Source organism: Hyla sarda, chromosome 4 (assembly GCF_029499605.1).
Source record: "Hyla sarda isolate aHylSar1 chromosome 4, aHylSar1.hap1, whole genome shotgun sequence".
NCBI lineage: Eukaryota > Metazoa > Chordata > Amphibia > Anura > Hylidae > Hyla > Hyla sarda.
Window position 1 is genome coordinate 295757842 of NC_079192.1, and position 19737 is coordinate 295777578.

At 42.2% G+C, this 19737-nt stretch overlaps 1 protein-coding gene across 2 annotated transcripts in view; it reads right to left on the reverse strand.

Annotated features, from left to right (window-relative positions):
* CHPT1 (choline phosphotransferase 1) overlaps nucleotides 1-19737 on the reverse strand; it is a 55746-nt gene that overhangs the window by 27012 nt on the left and 8997 nt on the right. For both annotated transcript variants that reach the window (XM_056574564.1, XM_056574565.1), the window contains exons 2-4: nucleotides 3268-3415; nucleotides 2262-2403; nucleotides 1369-1453 (exon numbers count right to left, since the gene is read on the reverse strand). In XM_056574564.1, the coding sequence (XP_056430539.1) occupies nucleotides 1369-1453; nucleotides 2262-2403; nucleotides 3268-3415 (375 nt within the window). The remainder of the gene's footprint in view (nucleotides 1-1368; nucleotides 1454-2261; nucleotides 2404-3267; nucleotides 3416-19737) is intronic.

Sequence of the window (19737 nt, forward strand, 5' to 3'; positions counted from 1 at the left end):
AAGTAAAAAATTTGTGTGGCCCACACAAACTTACATTGATACCTTGATACCCCTGACTTAGTGCAGTCTGCTGAGGGGGTGGGGCACATATAAAGGCCTGATGTTTCCTGTAGAATTGACAAAACAGCAATCTCTACATTCTGTTATGATTTCCATTTCTCACCAATATTGGTAGATTGTTATTCCAGTGATGGTTTGTTGGGCCATTCACTGACAATTATTAGCCCTATAATGATAGCCATTTATAGGAAGGACATCAGCACTTGTATCAGGAAGCTGCCCAGCCATGTAAAAGTAAGCTAACATATTGGTTATAGCTGAACTTAATCCAGGTTCCGGAGGTTCCGGCCATAGATTGTGTCACACAGATCTGCCTCATGCCAGCTTCCTAAAGGGCAAAGCATAACATAAGCACAATTCCTAAAAAGGAAATGAGAAAAGCACACAATCTTGTTCTATTAAATGGGCACGGTCACCAACTTTTTTTTCTGATATGTTGCAGTACATATGTACTACAACATATCTCTAATATAGTTTCATTATTTTTTTAATTTTTTTTTTTTTTATTAACATTGTGTAATTTACATTTGAAAACCGGCCACTAGGGGTCTCCCTCCTAGTGGCCGGCTGCAGCCTTGCGTGACGTCACGCCTGAAAAAGGACTGATTTTGGCCTGGCAATCAGTCCTTTTTCATTTAGGCTGCTCTCGCTCCCTGCCTGTCAATCAGACAGGCGGGAGCGAGCGCATTGGCTCCCCGGCCACTGGCTGGGAGGCCACTCCTCCCGCACGTGTCGTCGCCGCCGCTGCCCCTGCACGCCCGCTGCCGGACTCTGCAGTAGCTGTAAGTAAGAGGGAACGGGGTATGCGGGTGGGGGGTTTGTGATGGAGGGAACGGGGTATGCGGGCGGTGGGTTGTGATGGAGGGAACGGGCTAGCGCCGTAGCGCCGCATGGCACTAACTTATAGTTTATCTACACAGGGTGCCTCCAGCTGTTTCACTACTACAACTCCCAGCATTCCCTGACAGCCTATAGATGTCAGGGCAAGCTGGGAGTTGTAGTGGTGAAACAGCTGGAGGCACCCTGTGTAGATAAACTAAGGGTGGAAGTGTTGTCCCTAGCAGGCATCAGTGACGTGGTGCCTGCTGGGGAAGTGTGCCTGGTAGTGAGCACACTACCAGGCAGCCAAAAAGTTATTTTTAATATAGTAAAAAGAAACATTTAAAGCAGGGAGGGGGTTAGGGATAGATTGGCAATAGGTAGGGACAGAAAAAAAAATAGGATGGTGGGAGCTACCCTTTAAGCAGCAACATTTTGCTTTGTCATTCAGATGATTAACAAAAATCCATTGCTATTTCTATATAATACCTCATTGTCCCAAAAGGTAGTTCCAAAAAATGCAGACAGCAAAAACACTCCTGTCACAGAAAGCTGCAGCTCTGTTACATCAATCCTTAATAAAGAAAATGATATTTAAGTTAATTTTCAATTATACAAATCACATATTATACACAATTTACTCAAAAAGCACTAAAATTGCATATATATAAGAGTATAACTGCTTGTTTAGTGTACTATGATATGGATGTGATCGGGGACCCCCAGATGCACATTTCAAAATCTTTTCCTAACACTATACATAGTGGATAACAGAAACTGAAAGCAAACACTGATGCATCTTCAGGAAGAAATACGAACACAAGTATTGCTTTTTTTTTATTTTATTTTATTTATCTCAGTCTAATCTTTCTGGAAAATAAAACGTATATTATCAGTTTCAAAGTTAAGGGAATGTCACTATGGTAAACCATTTCCAGAATGGTCTTCTTGCAATTAAGCCAAAGACAAAACATAAAATTATCAATATTTTAGGAGAAAACTGGAAAAGGTTTTACATATATCTCTAAAATATAAGATAACTGTAGCAATTCTGCCTGGTTGTAAAGGTGTCCTTGCATACCCTTTTCTTAATTATTAAAGGAAAGAAGCAAACCTTCATGCATGCTAATTTGACTACCTTTGTTTACTGGCCTATAACTTTTTTGTTGTGTAGTGTGGTATTTATAATGATTTTGTTTCCAAGCTCATCCTAAACATGACTTGGTAAATTGTCGAGAGCCTCATCCCTGCTCATTCTCCGGATTGATGGGGGTCTCTGCACTGAGACAACGACTGATACAAATTTCTGTCTCTGACATTTCAAAAGTATTTTTTAAATGACAAGGACACTTTAAAAAATATGTTTCACAGGAACAACTTACCAGCCGAAATTCAGGGTACCACACACATAGGTCTGCCACTGGGCACAAAAGAACATAAACATGCTGATAAAGCAACAGTAGAACAACCAGCTGGGCATGGTTCCACCACGTAATGCAGCTATCGTTCCCACCGCTACAAACACTGTGTGGGCAAAAGAACAAACATTAGTAAGGCAGGGCTCAACAAATCCCAGGTGCTAGATTTTTGTCAGCCATTTCCATTGAAAATATTGTCCTGCATGAAAGTGGCGTTCCTGCAGAAATGCTGTTCCATTTAGAAGGCAACCTGCAGGACCTGCTGCCTGTCTATTGTAAAAGCAAGTGGGCAGGCAGATTATGATCAATGAGAGGAGGCAGGGGCTAAGGAAAGCTGCTCCTTTCATTTACTGAAGCCCCACCCTCCCCCAGTACAACACATCACAATGGTGTTACAGATACGGCATTATGACGTTGCCTGTGCTGAATGCGCTGCTCGCTGAGGCTAAGTCTTGATGCTGAGCCAGGGTCTTAGTAGTGAGAAGCAGGGCAGGCTAAGCTGTAGACAAGATTTTCATATGGTAGCAGTGCCATTGCAGACGAGATAGCTCAGCTGTACAATCTTCAGGGGGCTACTGCATACAGGGGATAACTATCTACAGGGGACACACCTGACCAGGTCTTGACTAGTACCTAGTACTGGTGTGACGTGTTGATGTCTATTACTTAGGATAAGAGGGTTAGTGTTAGTGTCGTACTAGCTGTGCAAAATATAACTAGGAAAAAAGACATGTTTAAAACAACCAAATCTCAAAAACGGGGGGGGGGGGGGGGGGGGAGTAAAAAATTGCACTTTTAAAACAAATCTTAGCTTCTAGATTTAAATCAAATTTGTCAAGCTCTGTGGTAAGGGACTTTCCTGCTCATTTTTTAGAATCATAAACAGTAGAACCAAAAATTAAAAAGTGCAGGAAGTGACAGCAAGACTATGAAACACAGACAAAAACAAAAGAAGGAGGAGGAGTATTACCTATCGATATAGAGTCACATCCGTGGTCAAACAGCTCCCCGAGGGGGGAGCTACTGTTGGTTCTTCGAGCTTGTTTCCCATCAACAGCATCCAATGACTGATACACAAACAAGCCTATAGCACAAAGCAGAAATGCCCACCATGGTGCCTGTAACAAAATAAAAAAATAAAAAATGGTGACACAAAAAGTATGTTTGCAGGATTACAAACATTAGAGCATTGGAACCTCAAACATGTTGTATAGAAAGTTGCATAAACCACCTTTGTCTGTTCCAGGAAAAAAAACTTTTTTTTTATATATCAACTGGCTCCAGAAAGTTAAACAGATTTGTAAATTACTTCTATTAAAAAATATTAATCTTTAAAGTAATCAGCTGCTGAAGTTGAGTTCTTTTCTGTCTGACAACAGTGCTCTCTACTGACACCTCTGCTTGTCTCAGGAACTGTCCAGAGTAGGAGCCAATCCCCATAGCAAACCTCTAATTCTTCGGACAGTTCCTGAGACAAGCAGAGGTGTCAGCAGAGAGCACTGTTGTCAGACAGAAAAGAACAACTCAACTTCAGCAGCTGATAACTACTGGAAGGATTACGTTTTTTAATAGAAGTAGTTTACAAATCTGTTTAACTTTCTGGAGCCAGTTGATATAAAAAATAAAATAAAGTTTTTCCTGGAATACTCCTTTAATGTCACATAACAGAGGTCACTGTTAACAGATCAAAAAAAGATGTTAAGGGTCCATTGTATTAAAGGAAAACTGTCAGCCTGTTCACCCACACTAAACCCATTACACTGGGTTATAGTGTGAGTGAACAGGATTCCATAGAGGGAACACTTCCGTAGGTCCTGAGATATCAGCTTCTGAAGTTCCCATGCTGTATTCGGAGAACTGCACGCCATAGGCAAGGCCCCTTGGCTGGCCACTTCTGTCTCCCTCTGTCACCTCCTAATCCCGCCCCCGTTATTTGAATATTCATAGTCTTCAACTACACGTCCAGAGTAACCAGTCACGTGAGCGCAGCGCACTCTTGGCAAAGCGCATGTGCCGGAAGATTTTCCCCTGCTTACTTCATGATTAAATCTTCCGGCGCATGCGCTCTGCCGAGAGAGCACTGCGCTCAAGTGACTGGTGACTCCACGTCACTAGGACGTGGAGTTGAAGACTATGCATACAACTCCACATCCTAGTGACATGGAGTCACCAGTCACTTGAGTACAGCGCTTTCTTGGCAGAGCGCATGCGCTGGAAGATTTAACCTTTAAGTGAGAGCAGTGTAAAATCTTCCGGTGCATGCGCTTTGCTAAGAGAGCACTGCGCTCACGTGACTGGTAACTCTGGATGCGTAGTTGAAGACTATGAATATTTAAATAGGGATTAGGAGATTAGGAGGTGACAGAGGGAGAGAGAAGTGGCCAGCCAGGAGGGCCCCACCTCCACAGCATGGGAACTTCGGAAGCTCATATCTCAGGACCTACTGAAGAAATTTAAGTAATTGACCCCTCTATGTAATCCTGTTCACCCACATTATAACCCAAAGTATTGGGTTTAGTGTTAAGTGAACAGGCTGACAGTTTTCCTTTAAAAGATTTTTGTTAAAATGAAACAAAATAATGTACTGTTATTATCGGTGTATCACTGGTAAGATCAATTATTCTTAACCATTTTCATTGTTTTTTTTTTCTGAGCATGCTCAGTAGCAATAACAGTTGTAAAAATAACCCGTTTACGCAAAATCAAAATGTACCTGATGATTAGCGGTGACTTCCCGCAACATCAGGTACATGTACCGGATGGAAATAAACTGTCACAGCGCCGCCGAGCGCTGTGACAGTTTATCGAGGCTGGCTGTGCTGCACAGCCAGATCTCCCTGAAGCCGGCCAGGGACCGATCGCTGCTATTGGTCCATCAGTGCAGACGGACCGAAAGCAGCGATCTGGCGGGGGGGTCTCCTCCTTCCCCCTCTCCTCCGTCGCTTCACACAGTGAAGCGATCGGTGGTGAGGGGGGCCCCTTCTGGGGAGACCACCCGCAGCACTCAGGATCGGAGCTGCGCTCTGATCCTGAGTTAACCCTGTAGATGATGCGGTCACTGTGACCGCAGCGTCTATTAAGGTAACAGAGGGAGGGAGCTGACAGTGGCCTCCGTTATCATGGCAACAGATGAGTCTTTATCTATGGTAGAGACTGATCTATCCTATGTCTATTACAGACATAGGCATAATTCAATGGAGTACAGATGTGCACTCCATTGAATTATGTGTATAATAATAATAAAAAAGTTAAATGTGTAAGTTAAAGAAAAAAAAAGTGAACAAAAATAAAAAATTTGAAAAAATATAAAATTTAAAAATGTTAAAAATTAAAAAAATTTGAAATAAATAAAATAAATTATATAATACACCCAAAACACACCCAAAAATAGTCCCCCCAAAAAGGTCAACATGTCCCGCAAAAAAAAAAAAGTTATGGCTCTTACGGCGACTTACAAACGTGATTTTTTTTTTTTTTTTTACAAAAATCGTTTTTATGCTATAAATGAACTAAAATATGAAAAAAAGTATAGAAATTTGGTATCGCCGTAACCGTATCAACCTGCAGAGTAAAGTTAACATGTCATTTATACCGCATGATGAACTACCTAAAAATTTTTTTTATAAAAAACAAATTGCCGAATTGATTTTTTTTATGTATACCACCTCATAAAAAATTAAATAAAAAACGATCAGTGTCACATGTACCCCAGAATGGTACCAATGAAAGCGTCAACTTGTCTCCCAAAAATATTTTTGCACCCCAAGGCTTCTGCGACTTTATATGATGCCAGGAAAATATTCTAAACTAAAAGGATGCCCCAAAATCCACAAAGCAAGCCTTCATGTCTGAGGCCTGTGTGAGAAACACGTAGCGCATTAAGGCCACATATGGAATATTTCTAAATACGTCAGAATTCAGGGAATAAATCTTGAGTTGTATTTCTTTGACAACACCTACTGTGTTACAGAAAAAAATAGCTAAATGAAAAATCTGCAAACAAAAAAATTTTTATTCAGCCTCCACTTTTCTTTCATTTCTGTGAAAGGCCTAAAGGGTTAATAAACTTCTTTAAAGGGTTACTCCGGCGCTAAGACATCTTATCCCCTATCCAAAGCTCCGAAAGTCAGGGCAGCGCACAACCCCTTTAATTATATGTAATTTACAAATCTGTTTAACTTTCTGGCACCAGTTGATTAAAAAAATATATATATTTTCCGCCGGAGTACCCCTTTAAGGTCAAAACGGGCTGTTGAGTAAAAGGGATAAGAGGCTAATAGAGATTACTTTCGTCACCATAGACTTCAATGTTATATTACTAACGTACCTTAGAATATCTTTTATTACGTTAAAAATGTAATACTGCAAGCCTAGTATTTTCCTCCATTATCACGAAAATTAAGTATAACTGATGAGTACAGCGGAGATTGAAAAAAGGCCACAAAACTCAATAGGATCCATTACTTTCATTTCCGTTTCTCAAATTCTATAACTGAAATGAAAAAAAAAACAAAAAAAAACGCTGATGTGAACCCAGCCTCAAACTGTTTACTGTTAACCCCTTAAGGACCAGTTTTTTTTTTACGTTTTTGCACTTTCATTTTTTCCTCCTTACCTTTAAAAAAATCATAACTTTCAATTTTGCACCTAAAAATCCATATGATGACTTATTTTTGCGCCACCAATTCTACTTTGTAAAGACATCAGTAATTTTCTCAAAAAAATCTACGACGAAACAGAAAAAAAAAATCATTGTGCGACAAAATTGAAGAAAAAACACCATTTTGTAACTTTTGGGGTCTTCCGTTTCTACACAGTACCTTTTTCGGTATGGGGCGGTATGAGTGCTCAATTCTTGCGACGTAATCTGAAGTTTTCAGCGGTACCTTTTTTGTATTGATCGGACTTTTTGATCGCTTTTTATTAATTTTTTCATGATATAAAAAAAAAAATGACCAAAAATACCCTATTTTCGAATTTGGAATTTTTTTTTCGCGTACGCCATTGACCGCGAGGTTTAATTAACAATATATTTTTAGAATTCGAACATTTCTGCATGCGGTGATACCACATATGTTTATTTACACAATTTTTTTATGGGAAAGGGGGGATTCAAACTTTTATTAGGGAAGGGGTTAAATGATCTTTATTCACTTTTTTCACCTTTCTCAAAGGAAACCACTGATCGATGATTCTGCCGCTTGACTGCTCATGCCTGGGATCTCAGGCACTGAGCAGTCATTTGGTGATCGGGCGCCAGGAGGCAGGTAAGGGAATCCTCCTCGTGTCCTACAGATGTTCGGTATGCCGCGATTTCATCGTGGCGGTCGTGAACAGCCCACTGAGCTAGCCGGGAGTAGTTTAATTTTCACTTTAGACACCGCATCTAAAGAGTTAATAGCGCGCGGCACAGCGTTCAGTGCCGCGCGCTATTAGCCAAGGATTCCGGCCGTTGTTAGAGGCCAGGCCCAAAAAGTGGAGCATTTTCTCATAGTAACCAAATAGCTTTTTTAGGTTTCAGAGCCCTTTTTAAAAATTAAATAAGCAATTTGATTGCTATGGACAACTGCTCCACTTTTTCTCTACACAGGTTTTGTTACATGTCCCCTTTGTTTTTGCTTGCTTTTTTCAATTTTCTTTTAAGGAGATATGCAATGCTGAAAAATGTATCCCCTATCCTAAGGATAGGGCATAAGTTTCAGATCGTGGGGGGTCCGACCACTGGGGCCCTCCACGATCTCCTGTACAGGGCACCGGCAGCCCGCGGGAAGGGGGCATGTTGACCACCGCACGAAGCGGCGGCTGACACGCCCCCTCAATACAACTCTATGACAGAGCTGGAGCGCTGCCTTCGGCGATTTCCGACTCTGCCATAGAGATGTATCGAGGAGGCGTGTCGGCCGCCGCTTCGTGCGGTGGTCAACACCCTCTATCTGGCCAGCGAGCCGGGGCCCCATACAGTAGATCGCGGGGGGCAAGCAAACACTGGACTACCCCTTTAATTTTTAAAGGACCACTGCTTTAACCTCGCTATGAAGCTTGCTCCATTTGTGGGGAAAAAATTTAGCAAATATAGTTTACTAATTAAGCTGTACTTTTAGATAAACTGCATTCTATGTCCCCAATGTAACAAAATGATTTTCAGTTGGTAAAACTATTATTTTTTTTTAATTATTCTGAAAATTGAGACATGCTGAATTTTAACTGCCTGATCGTTTTGTTCTCAGAGAGATAAGCTGCAGCTAGAAGAGGCAGTTGCTTAACACCCCACCCCTATCCATAATTCATGTTTTCTGTATACGTTGGTGGAGGTAAATATTCTATGTTACATGACAGTTTTGTTGGCCGAAGCCGAGAGAAGAGGAGTCTGTTTAGTGTACGGACCCCATGTATGAGGTTGTTATGGCTGGTTATGAACCACAAATCAAGAACTGCCCCCATCAAGGGCCACATTTCCTGGCATAAGTTGTCACAGACTGCGGTCACATAATGACAACATAGCATGCACCTTCTGCATCATTATCGCTTAGGTTTTAACTCTTACTGTATATTACAGAAAGTGGCTAAACTTTTTGGGAAACACTAATGAAAGGAAACTGCTGGATAAGCAATAGACAGGTGCTGTGGCATGCCCCATTCTTCTTTGTCCCCCAAAGGCAGTTGGTGGGAGAATTGACGGTTCCCCTATCCATCCATATTGTTGTTTATTGGTATGTTTTGTTTTTATTACTTTACAAACATTATAACATAAATTCATATAACATTATCATCTTATACAGAATCAAGAACAAAAGTCTAATATATTAACCCCAAGACAATTACGCCTGTACACCCCTTAAAGACCAGGCCTGTTTTTACAAATCAGGGATGTCTGACTTTATTAGAGAATAACTCAGCTAACATTTTGCCAATCACGATAATTCTGACATAGTTTTTTGTCACAAGTTGTACTTCATGTACATAGTAAAAGTAGGCCGATATCATTTGTAGTTTTTTTTGAAACTTTTTTTTTTACAATGCAAAAATCATGAAAGGTAAAAAAAAATTTAGATTTTTTTCTATTTTAACACTAATAGGTTGCACATATTTAAACTTACTGATCAAATAGTTTATGAAACATACTTTCAGATGTCTGCTTTATTTTGAAAGCATTTTTTTAACCCCCTTAACCCCTTAAGGATGCAGGGTTTTTCAGTTTTTGCATTTTCCTTTTTCCTCCTTACATTTTAAAAATCATAACCCTTTCAATTTTCCACCTAAATATCCATATTATGGCTTATTTCTTGCGTCACCAGTTCTACTTTGCAGTGACATTAGTCATTTTACCCAAAAATCCATGGCGAAACGAGAAAAAAAAATCATTGTGCGACAAAATCGAAGAAAAAAAACGCCATTTTGTAACTTTTTGGGGCTTCCGTTTCTACGCAGTGCATATTTCGGTAAAAATGACCTTAAAATAAACCTTATCATTATTCTGTAGGTCCATACGGTTAAAATGATACCCTACTTATATAGGTTTGATTTTGTCGTACTTCTGGAAAAAATCATAACTACATGCAGGAAAATGTATATGTTTAAAAATGTCCTCTTCTGACCCCTATAAATTTTTTATTTTCCCACGTACAGGGCGGCATGAGGGCTAATTTTTTGCATCGTGATCTGAAGTTTTTATCGGTACCATTTTTGTTTTGATCGGACTTTTTGATCACTTTTTATTCATTTTTTAATGGTACAAAAAGTGACCAAAAATATGCTTTTTTTTATGGAATTTTTTTACGTGTACGCCATTGACCGTGAGGTTTAATAAATTATTTATTTTTATAGATCGTAAATTTACGCACATGGCGATACCACATGCACACACTGATCTTTTACACAGATCACTGGCATGTATTAACACGCCTGTGATCAGTGTTATCGGCGCTTAACTGCTCTTGCCTGGATCTCAGGCACGGAGCAGTCATTCGCCAATCGGATACCGAGGAGGAAGGTAGGGTCCCTCACAGTTTCCTGTAAGCTGTTCGGGATGCCGCGATTTCACCACGGCAGTCCCGAACAGCCCGACTGAGCAGCCGGGATAGTCTCACTTTCACTTCAGACACGGCGGTCAGCTTTGATCGCCGCGTCTGAAGGGTTAATACAGGGCCTCACCGCGATCGGTGATGTTCTATATTAGCCGTGGGTCCCGGCCGTAAATATACATCCTTTGTCGTTAAGGAGTTAAAGGGGTACTCCGCTGCTCAGCGTTTGGAACAAAACAGTCACCCCCCCCCCTCCCATAGACTTGCATTGAGGGGGCAGGGCATGACGTCAGGAGGGGTCAGGGCTATGATGTCACGAGCTCCCGGAGCCAGCTCTAAGCATTTGGAACATTTTGTTCCAAACGCTAAGCAGGGGAGTACCCCTTTAAGGACTCAGGGTTTTTCCGTTTTTGCTATTTTGTTTTTTCCTCCTCACCTTTTAAAAATAATAACCCTTTCAATTTTGCACCTAAAGACTTTTACTTCTGGAAAAAATCATAACTAGATTAAAGGAGAACTCTAGACCATAAAAATTGTCCCCCATAGTGCCAGCAGTAAAAAAATAAAGATGTACATACCTTCCTCTGCTCCCCCGGGGCCTCCAGTAACCGGTTCCAGTCTCCGTCGCAATCCACTTCCTGGCTGCCGGTGGTCAGATGAATCAGCCAATCACCAGCCGCAGTGCATTGTGAAGACGCTTCAGGACACAAAATTCTTCACTGCACCGGCACCTGCGGCCGGGGCCGAAAACATCACACTGCCGCTCAGCCTATCGCCGGCCGAGTCGGACTGCGCTGCGGCTGGTGATTGGCTGATTCATCCGACCACCAGGAAGTGGATTGCGGTGGAGACCGGAGCTGGTTACCGGAGGCCACGGGGGAGCGGAGGAAGGTATTTACATCTTTATTTTTTTTACTGCCGGCATTATGGGGGACAATTTTTATGGTCTGGAGTTCTCCTTTAATTAATACATTTAAAAATGTCCTCTTCTGACCCCTATAACTTTTATTTTTCCGCATATGGGGATGTATAAGGGCTAATTTTTTGCACCGTGATCTGAAGTTTTTATCAGTAGCATTTTTGCTTTCATCAGACTTTTTGGTATAAAAAGGAACCAAAAATATGCTATTTCGGACTTTGGAATTTTTTTTTTTACGTGTAGGCCATTGACCGTGCGGTTTAATTAATGATATATATTTTCATAGTTTGGACATTTACGCACGCAGCGATACCACATGTTTATATTTATTTTTACTTATAGTTTTTTTTCATGGGAAAGGGAGGGGGGTGATTCAAACCTTTATTAGTGAAGGGGTTAAATCACATATTAACTTTTTTTTTTTTTTTTTTACAATATATATATATATATATATATATATATATATATATATATATGTACATAGCACCAACTCTTTCCACAGGAAAGGACAAAAAAAGCAAACAAAAGACAACCACCCCTCCACACCAGGCCCTGGCTCCACCCCTCTTGACCTGCAGTCTATACACTACGGGAAAGATTTCTCAAAACCAGATGAAAAGTTGTCCATAGCAACCAATCAGATCACTTCTTTCATTTTGCAGAGGTCTTGTTAAAAATTCATGAAGAGCGCTGATTGGTTGCTATGGGCAACTTTTCCTTTGCACAGGTTTTGATAAATCTCTAGTCTCTACATTAAATCATACGCAGTCCTTTTCACAAATAACCCTAATTTCCAGGAGGAAAACCAAAGGTTTGTGCAATTACAAGTAGATTTTCTCACATCTTGGATCATCAGAAAAGCTAAACAGCTCTGTCCAGTTGTTGATCTGATAGATGTATCATAGAGAAACATGACATCAAGTACAGTGATCCCTCAACTTACAATGGCCTCAACATACAATAGTTTCAACATACAATGGTCCAGAGAAAAACATTGTAACTTGAAACCAGACTCAACATACAATGCTACGGACAGTCCAGATCTGTGAAATGTGTCACAACTGGAGGAACTGACCAATCAGAATGGGCATTTTACTGGTAAATCACCTGTATTACTGAAGTGCAAGCACTGACTGGTGTCTGGTAGCGCCCCCTACAGTACAGGGAGAAACTACAAGTTCTGTACTACTCCTTACCTGTGCCAAGGTTAGTTGCTCCATTGGACACCAAGTAAGGGTTGCTCCATTTGGGACACTGTGTGTACTGTATAGACCCTGAAGAAGCTCCTACCACTAGAATACGAGTGGGCTCAGCATCATCTATTTACACAAGGGGTGCTGCTACACGCATCAAATGTAGCACAATATCCAAGAGAAAAAGAAACATGTAAAACAGCGCACATCCATATTAAGTATATATCAAAAATCCTTTTATTAATACTTATCTCAACAACCCATATACAACCTGTATTCTCATGTAGCATAAGTATGATAAGATAGCATAGGACGATCGATTAAAGAGTGACCAGGCAGGTGCACCCCTAAAGACCCCACACGTTCCGTTGCCCGTCGGCAATGGGTATATGGGTTGTTGAGATAAATATACTATAATGTGGCAGTTTACATGTATATCATAGTGAAGCTGTTTACGTATTGTAATAGGCAGGTTCCCTGGGTGGGGTTCCCTTGTTGAGGGGGCTCCCCCCGTTTTGTGCGGTTGGCTTTTATTGGCCTTTTTTAATGATATTGTCTGTTTTTTTGATACATGTATTAATAAAAGGATTTTTGATATATACTTAATATGAGTGTGTGCTGTTTTACGTGTTTCTTTTTCTCTTGGATATCCTGAAGAAGTCCTGTCCTCTACATAAACCATTGTTTCCCAACCAGGGTGCCTCCAGCTGTTGCAAAACTAAACTCCCAGCATGCCCGGATAGCCAACAGCTTGCTAGGAGTTTTAGTTTTGCAACAGCTGGAGGCACCCTGGTTGGGAAACATTAACATAGATAGTGATTTACAGCTCCCAGCAGATCTTTCTTACTTTTATATGTAAGGATTTGCTGTATATATATATTAGTTTTCTACTTATTTTTCTTTAATCCTCCCCTTTTTCCTATTTTTTGGATGACATTTTGGGGGCTTCAGAACCAATTACCAGGTTTCCATAGAGTTATGGTTTCAACATACAATGGTCGTCCCAGAACCAATTAATATTGTAACTTGAGGGACCACTGTACATGGCACAAGAGAAGCAATCTGCACACTGTCCTGAAGAAACCTATGCTTTATTACAAATGACTAATCCAGCTAATACATACATCAGTAGATAAGAACTGAATACAATGAGCGTCTTTTAAACACACCTTAGACTGGCACTGAAAGCTTTACAAGTTGTGTAAGAGTGACAGGAGAAAACACGACACCTCAGCAGCTTCTTCAGCCCTCTTATTGTAACAAAGGAGAAGGATTCAAGCTGTTATCACTGAGCCCTGCCTAAGATTGCTAACTTATGGTCGGTATTACACAAACACGTACTGACATCACCCCTAACATCCGCACATTGTGTGTTCACACAGCGCAGCAACCTTTGGAACCTAGAAATATTGATCAGTTCTCTGACATGAGGTCTCCTGAACTCAACCATAACTAGGACCAGGCATTAAATCGTAAAAATGCTGGCACAACTTACAGTCTACTTCTCACTCTTTATGCTGGGTTCACTAGTGATCCAACACATATTTTCTGACACAGAACAGTAAAATGGCAGAATGGCATTGTGATGTGTATCACAGCGTAGCCCTGCTGGATCTATTGCTCATTGGCATTAATGGGTAGGCATACACATAGCAGCAATAATCGCCATATGTAACCCTACCCTCAAAGTGCAAGGGTCACCTCTGTACAAGGTACAGAGGTGTAGACACTAGCAGTTAGGGCATTAGGAGATGGAAAAAACATATTTTACTTCCTATAGCCATAGTTTTGGCTGTTATCTAATCCAGCTGAACAGTCAAAGAGGCTACTTGTGTCACAGCGGCACCCCGCCGGTCAGACCCCCCGCGGTCTAAAGATTATCCCCTATCCTTTGGATAGGGGACAGGATTTACTGCACAACAGTACTCATTTAAAGAAGGTAATATGATTTCACCCTGCCCAGGGTAATATGATTTCACCCTGCCCATTAGCTGTTCAGGACCCACAATATGCAGTGAATAGGGGCATAAGTATTAGGGATCGACCGATTATTAGTTTGGCCGATATTATCGGCCGATATTCACGATTTTTGACGTTATCGGTATCGGCAATTACCTTGCCAATAATCCGATATGTCCCACCCCCCACACTGCCCCCATTGCCTCCCCTATCCCCGGTTTTATAATTACGTGTTCCCGGGGTCTGGGGCCCGCGCTACTTCTGGCTCCTGCTGCGTCCTGCATTACGCTGTGCGCTGCACAGCGCAGTGACGTCCTCAACGTGACGTCACCGTCAGTGCGCACAGTGACAGCGCAGGACGGGAGCCAGAAGTAGCGAGGTTCCCGGGAACAGGTAATTATAAAACCGGGGATAGGGGAGGCAATGGGGCAGCGGCGGTGGGGGCGGCATGCGGTGCGGGGGTGGGAGGACCCCCGGACAGGCAGGGGGAGAGAAGCGGGTGGCGGCGGTGGTCTCTGATTCAGCCAAAGCCGCTGCAGTTCATTGATTTAAAGCGCCCCCTTTAAATCAATGATCTGCAGCGGCTTCTTCGGGACTAAAAGGCCACAGATTATCGGTATCGGCCCTAAAAAAAACAATATCGGTCGATCCCTAATAAGCATATCCCCAAATTTCTCCTGGTATGCTCAAAATATAAATCCAACCTTAGGCTATGTACACAACTAGTCTGCACTATGCAGAACTTGCTTTTGGTCCACAGAAGAACAAGGCCATGTTGTTGATTTGAGTATTCACATCAAGCCCTAAAACTCATTTGCAGGGCTCTTTGGAATGCTATTTTTGGTGCATAAATCTGCCCCAAAATTTTCCAGGCCTTTACATCCCCAGATCTAACCTATGTCAACACCAAGATACAAGTCTGAACTGGAATAAGGAGGCTGGTTTGGAAAAGCCTAGGCATATAATACTCATCAGTCTTATCAGATCTACAGGGTGGGCCGTGTATATGGATACACCTTAATAAAATGGGAATGGTTGGTGATATTAACTTCCTGTTTGTGGCACATTAGTATATGTGAGGGGGGAAACTTTTCAAGATGGGTGGTGACCATGGTGGCCATTTTGAATCCAACTTTAGTTTTTTCAATAGGAAGAGGGTCATGTGACACATCAAACTTATTGGGAATTTCACAAGAAAAACAATGATGTGCTTGGTTTTAACGTAACTTTATTCTTTCATGAGTTATTTACAAGTTTCTGACCACTTATAAAATGTGTTCAATGTGCTGCCCATTGTGTTGGATTGTCAATGCAACCCTCTTCTCCCACTCTTCACACACTGATAGCAACACCGCAGGAGAAATGCTAGCACAGGCTTCCAGTATCCGTAGTTTCATGTGCTGCACATCTCGTATCTTCACAGCATAGACAATTGCCTTCAGATGACCCCAAAGATAAGTCTAAGGGGGTCAGATCGGGAGACCTTGGGGGCCATTCAACTGGCCCACGACGACCAATCCGCTTTCCAGGAAACTGTTCATCTAGGAATGCTCGGACCTGACACCCATAATGTGGTGGTGCACCATCTTGCTGGAAAAACTCAGGGAATGTGCCAGCTTCAGTGCATAAAGAGGGAAACACATCATCATGCAGCATTTTGATGAAGAATGGCCCCACTATGTTTCTACCCCATATACCACACCATACCATCAATTTTTGTGTTCCAACAGTCTTGGAGGGATCTATCCAATGTGGGTTAGTGTCAGACCAATAGCGGTGGTTTTGTTGTTAACTTCACCATTCACATAATAGTTTGCCTCATCACTGAACAAAATCTTCTGCGTAAACTGAGGGTCCTGTTCCAATTTTTGTTTTGCCCATTCTGCAGCACCTGAAACTACGGATACTGGAAGCCTGTGCTAGCATTTCTCCTGCGGTGTATATAGTAGTATATAGCCGTGTATACAGATACTGGAAGCCTGTGCTAGCATTTCTCCTGCGGTGTTGCTATCAGTGTGTGAAGAGGTGGAGAAGAGGGTTGCATTGACAATCCAACACAATGGGCAGCACATTGAACACATTTTATAAGTGGTCAGAAACTTGTAAATAACTCATGAAAGAATAAAGTTACATTAAAATCAAGCACATCATTGTTTTTCTTGTGAAATTCCCAATAAGTTTGATGTGTCACATGACCCTCTTCCTATTGAAAAAACAAAAGTTGGATTCAAAATGGCTGACTTCAAAATGGCCGCCATGGTCACCACCCACCTTGAAAAGTTTCCCCCCTCACATATACTAATGTGCCACAAACAGGAAGTTAATATCACCAACCATTCCCATTTTATTAAGGTGTATCCATATAAATGGCCCAACCTGTATATGCTGCGGATTTGATGCTGTAAAATCAACATACCCCAATGTCATTTACAGAGGACCTAAAAACACACTCACCCCTGACCTTGCACCATTCTATTGTCACTGCTGCTCCTGTGTTCCCCCTAGAAGTGCTGTGATGACATTCCATTCATCTTGCATATGGCTTCAGCAGTATTCTGTATGTATGGCATAAGACTGCGAAGGCCAGTGACTGTAGCATCATGTACACAATGTAGGAGATGTCATCAAAGAACTTCTGGTGAGGAGGCACTAGAGCATTAATGGTGCTTCTATATCATGTACTGGCGTACACTGTCAGACCCTGCACTGCTGCTATATCATATACCGGCATACACTGTCAGACCTGGCACTGCTGCTATATCATATACTGGCATACACTGTCAGACCCTGCACTGCTGCTATATCATATACTGGCATACACTGTCAGACCTGGCACTGCTGCTATATCATATACTGGCATACACTGTCAGACCCTGCACTGCTGCTATATCATATACCGGCATACACTGTCAGACCCTGCACTGCTGCTATATCATATACTGGCATACACTGTCAGACCCTGCACTGCTGCTATATCATATACTGGCATACACTGTCAGACCTGGCACTGCTGCTATATCATATACTGGCATACACTGTCAGACCCTGCACTGCTGCTATATCATATACTGGCATACACTGTCAGACCCTGCACTGCTGCTATATCATATACTGGCGTACACTGTCAGACCTGGCACTGCTGCTATATCATATACTGGCATACACTGTCAGACCCTGCACTGCTGCTATATCATATACTGGCATACACTGTCAGACCCTGCACTGCTGCTATATCATATACTGGCGTACACTGTCAGACCTGGCACTGCTGCTATATCATATACTGGCATACACTGTCAGACCCTGCACTGCTGCTATATCATATACCGGCATACACTTTCTGACCCTGCACTGCTGCTATATCATATACCGGCATACACTGTCAGACCCTGCACTGCTGCTATATCATATACTGGCATACACTGTCAGACCTGGCACTGCTGCTATATCATATACTGGCATACACTGTCAGACCCTGCACTGCTGCTATATCATATACTGGCATACACTGTCAGACCCTGCACTGCTGCTATATCATATACTGGCATACACTGTCAGACCTGGCACTGCTGCTATATCATATACTGGCATACACTGTCAGACCTGGCACTGCTGCTATATCATATACTGGCATACACTGTCAGATCTGGCACTGCTGCTATATCATATACTGGCATACACTGTCAGATCTGGCACTGCTGCTATATCATATACTGGCATACACTGTCAGACCTGGCACTGCTGCTATATCATATACTGGCATACACTGTCAGACCTGGCACTGCTGCTATATCATATACTGGCATACACTGTCAGATCTGGCACTGCTGCTATATCATATACTGGCATACACTGTCAGATCTGGCACTGCTGCTATATCATATACTGGCATACACTGTCAGATCTGGCACTGCTGCTATATCATATACTGGCATACACTGTCAGATCTGGCACTGCTGCTATATCATATACTGGCATACACTGTCAGACCTGGCACTGCTGCTATATCATATACTGGCATACACTGTCAGACCCTGCACTGCTGCTATATCATATACTGGCATACACTGTCAGACCTGGCACTGCTGCTATATCATATACTGGCATACACTGTCAGACCCTGCACTGCTGCTATATCATATACTGGCATACACTGTCAGACCTGGCACTGCTGCTATATCATATACTGGCATACACTGTCAGACCTGGCACTGCTGCTATATCATATACTGGCATACACTGTCAGATCTGGCACTGCTGCTATATCATATACTGGCATACACTGTCAGACCCTGCACTGCTGCTATATCATATACTGGCATACACTGTCAGACCCTGCACTGCTGCTATATCATATACTGGCGTACACTGTCAGACCCTGCACTGCTGCTATATCATATACTGGCATACACTGTCAGACCCTGCACTGCTGCTATATCATATACTGGCATACACTGTCAGATCTGGCATTGCAACTAAAAGTACTAGTATAGATTGTAAGACATAGCACTGTATGTAGTCGTGTGCGCTGTCTAGCCAGCCAGTGCCATTATATGTATTAGTGTACATTGTACAACCTGGCAATGCCACTGTATTTACTGGTGTACACTGTTAGACCTGGCACTGTATGTACTGGTGTACACTGTTAGACCTGGCACTGTATGTACTGGTGTACACTGTTAGACCTGGCACTGTATGTACTGGTGTACACTGTTAGACCTGGCACTGTATGGCTGCTTACACACTATGTGAAAGGCTTACAAATGGACATTAAGGGCTTTTTTTTTTCCTCTGATCACCATTAACGTCCGTTTTTTGTAACGGAGACTAACAGGAGGTGTAACAGGCACAGAGGAGCCCATTCACTTGAATGGGATTCTCTGATGTCCGTTATTGCTGCAGTTATTCTGCCCGGAAGATAGCAGTAGAAAAAGATATCAAAAGCTCAAATTTTTCTCCCTCTATCTTCTAATGCCCATCACACTGCCGGGCACAAACGGCAGTGTGAAAGGAGCCTATGTACTGGTGTACACTGTCAGATCTGGCACTGTACGTAGAGGTGTACACTTTCAAACCTGGTACTCAATGTACAGGTGTACACTGTCAGATCTGGCATTGTAAGTACTGGTGTACACTGTCAGATCTGGCATTGTAGGGACTGGCGTACACTGTCAGATCTGGCATTGTAGGGACTGGCGTACACTGTCAGATCTGGCATTGTATGTAGTAGTGTACACTGTCAGACCTGGCATTGTATGTGGTAGTGTACACTGTCAGATCTGGCATTGTATGTAGTAGTGTACACTGTCAGATCTGGCATTGTATATAGTAGTGTATCTGGCATTGTA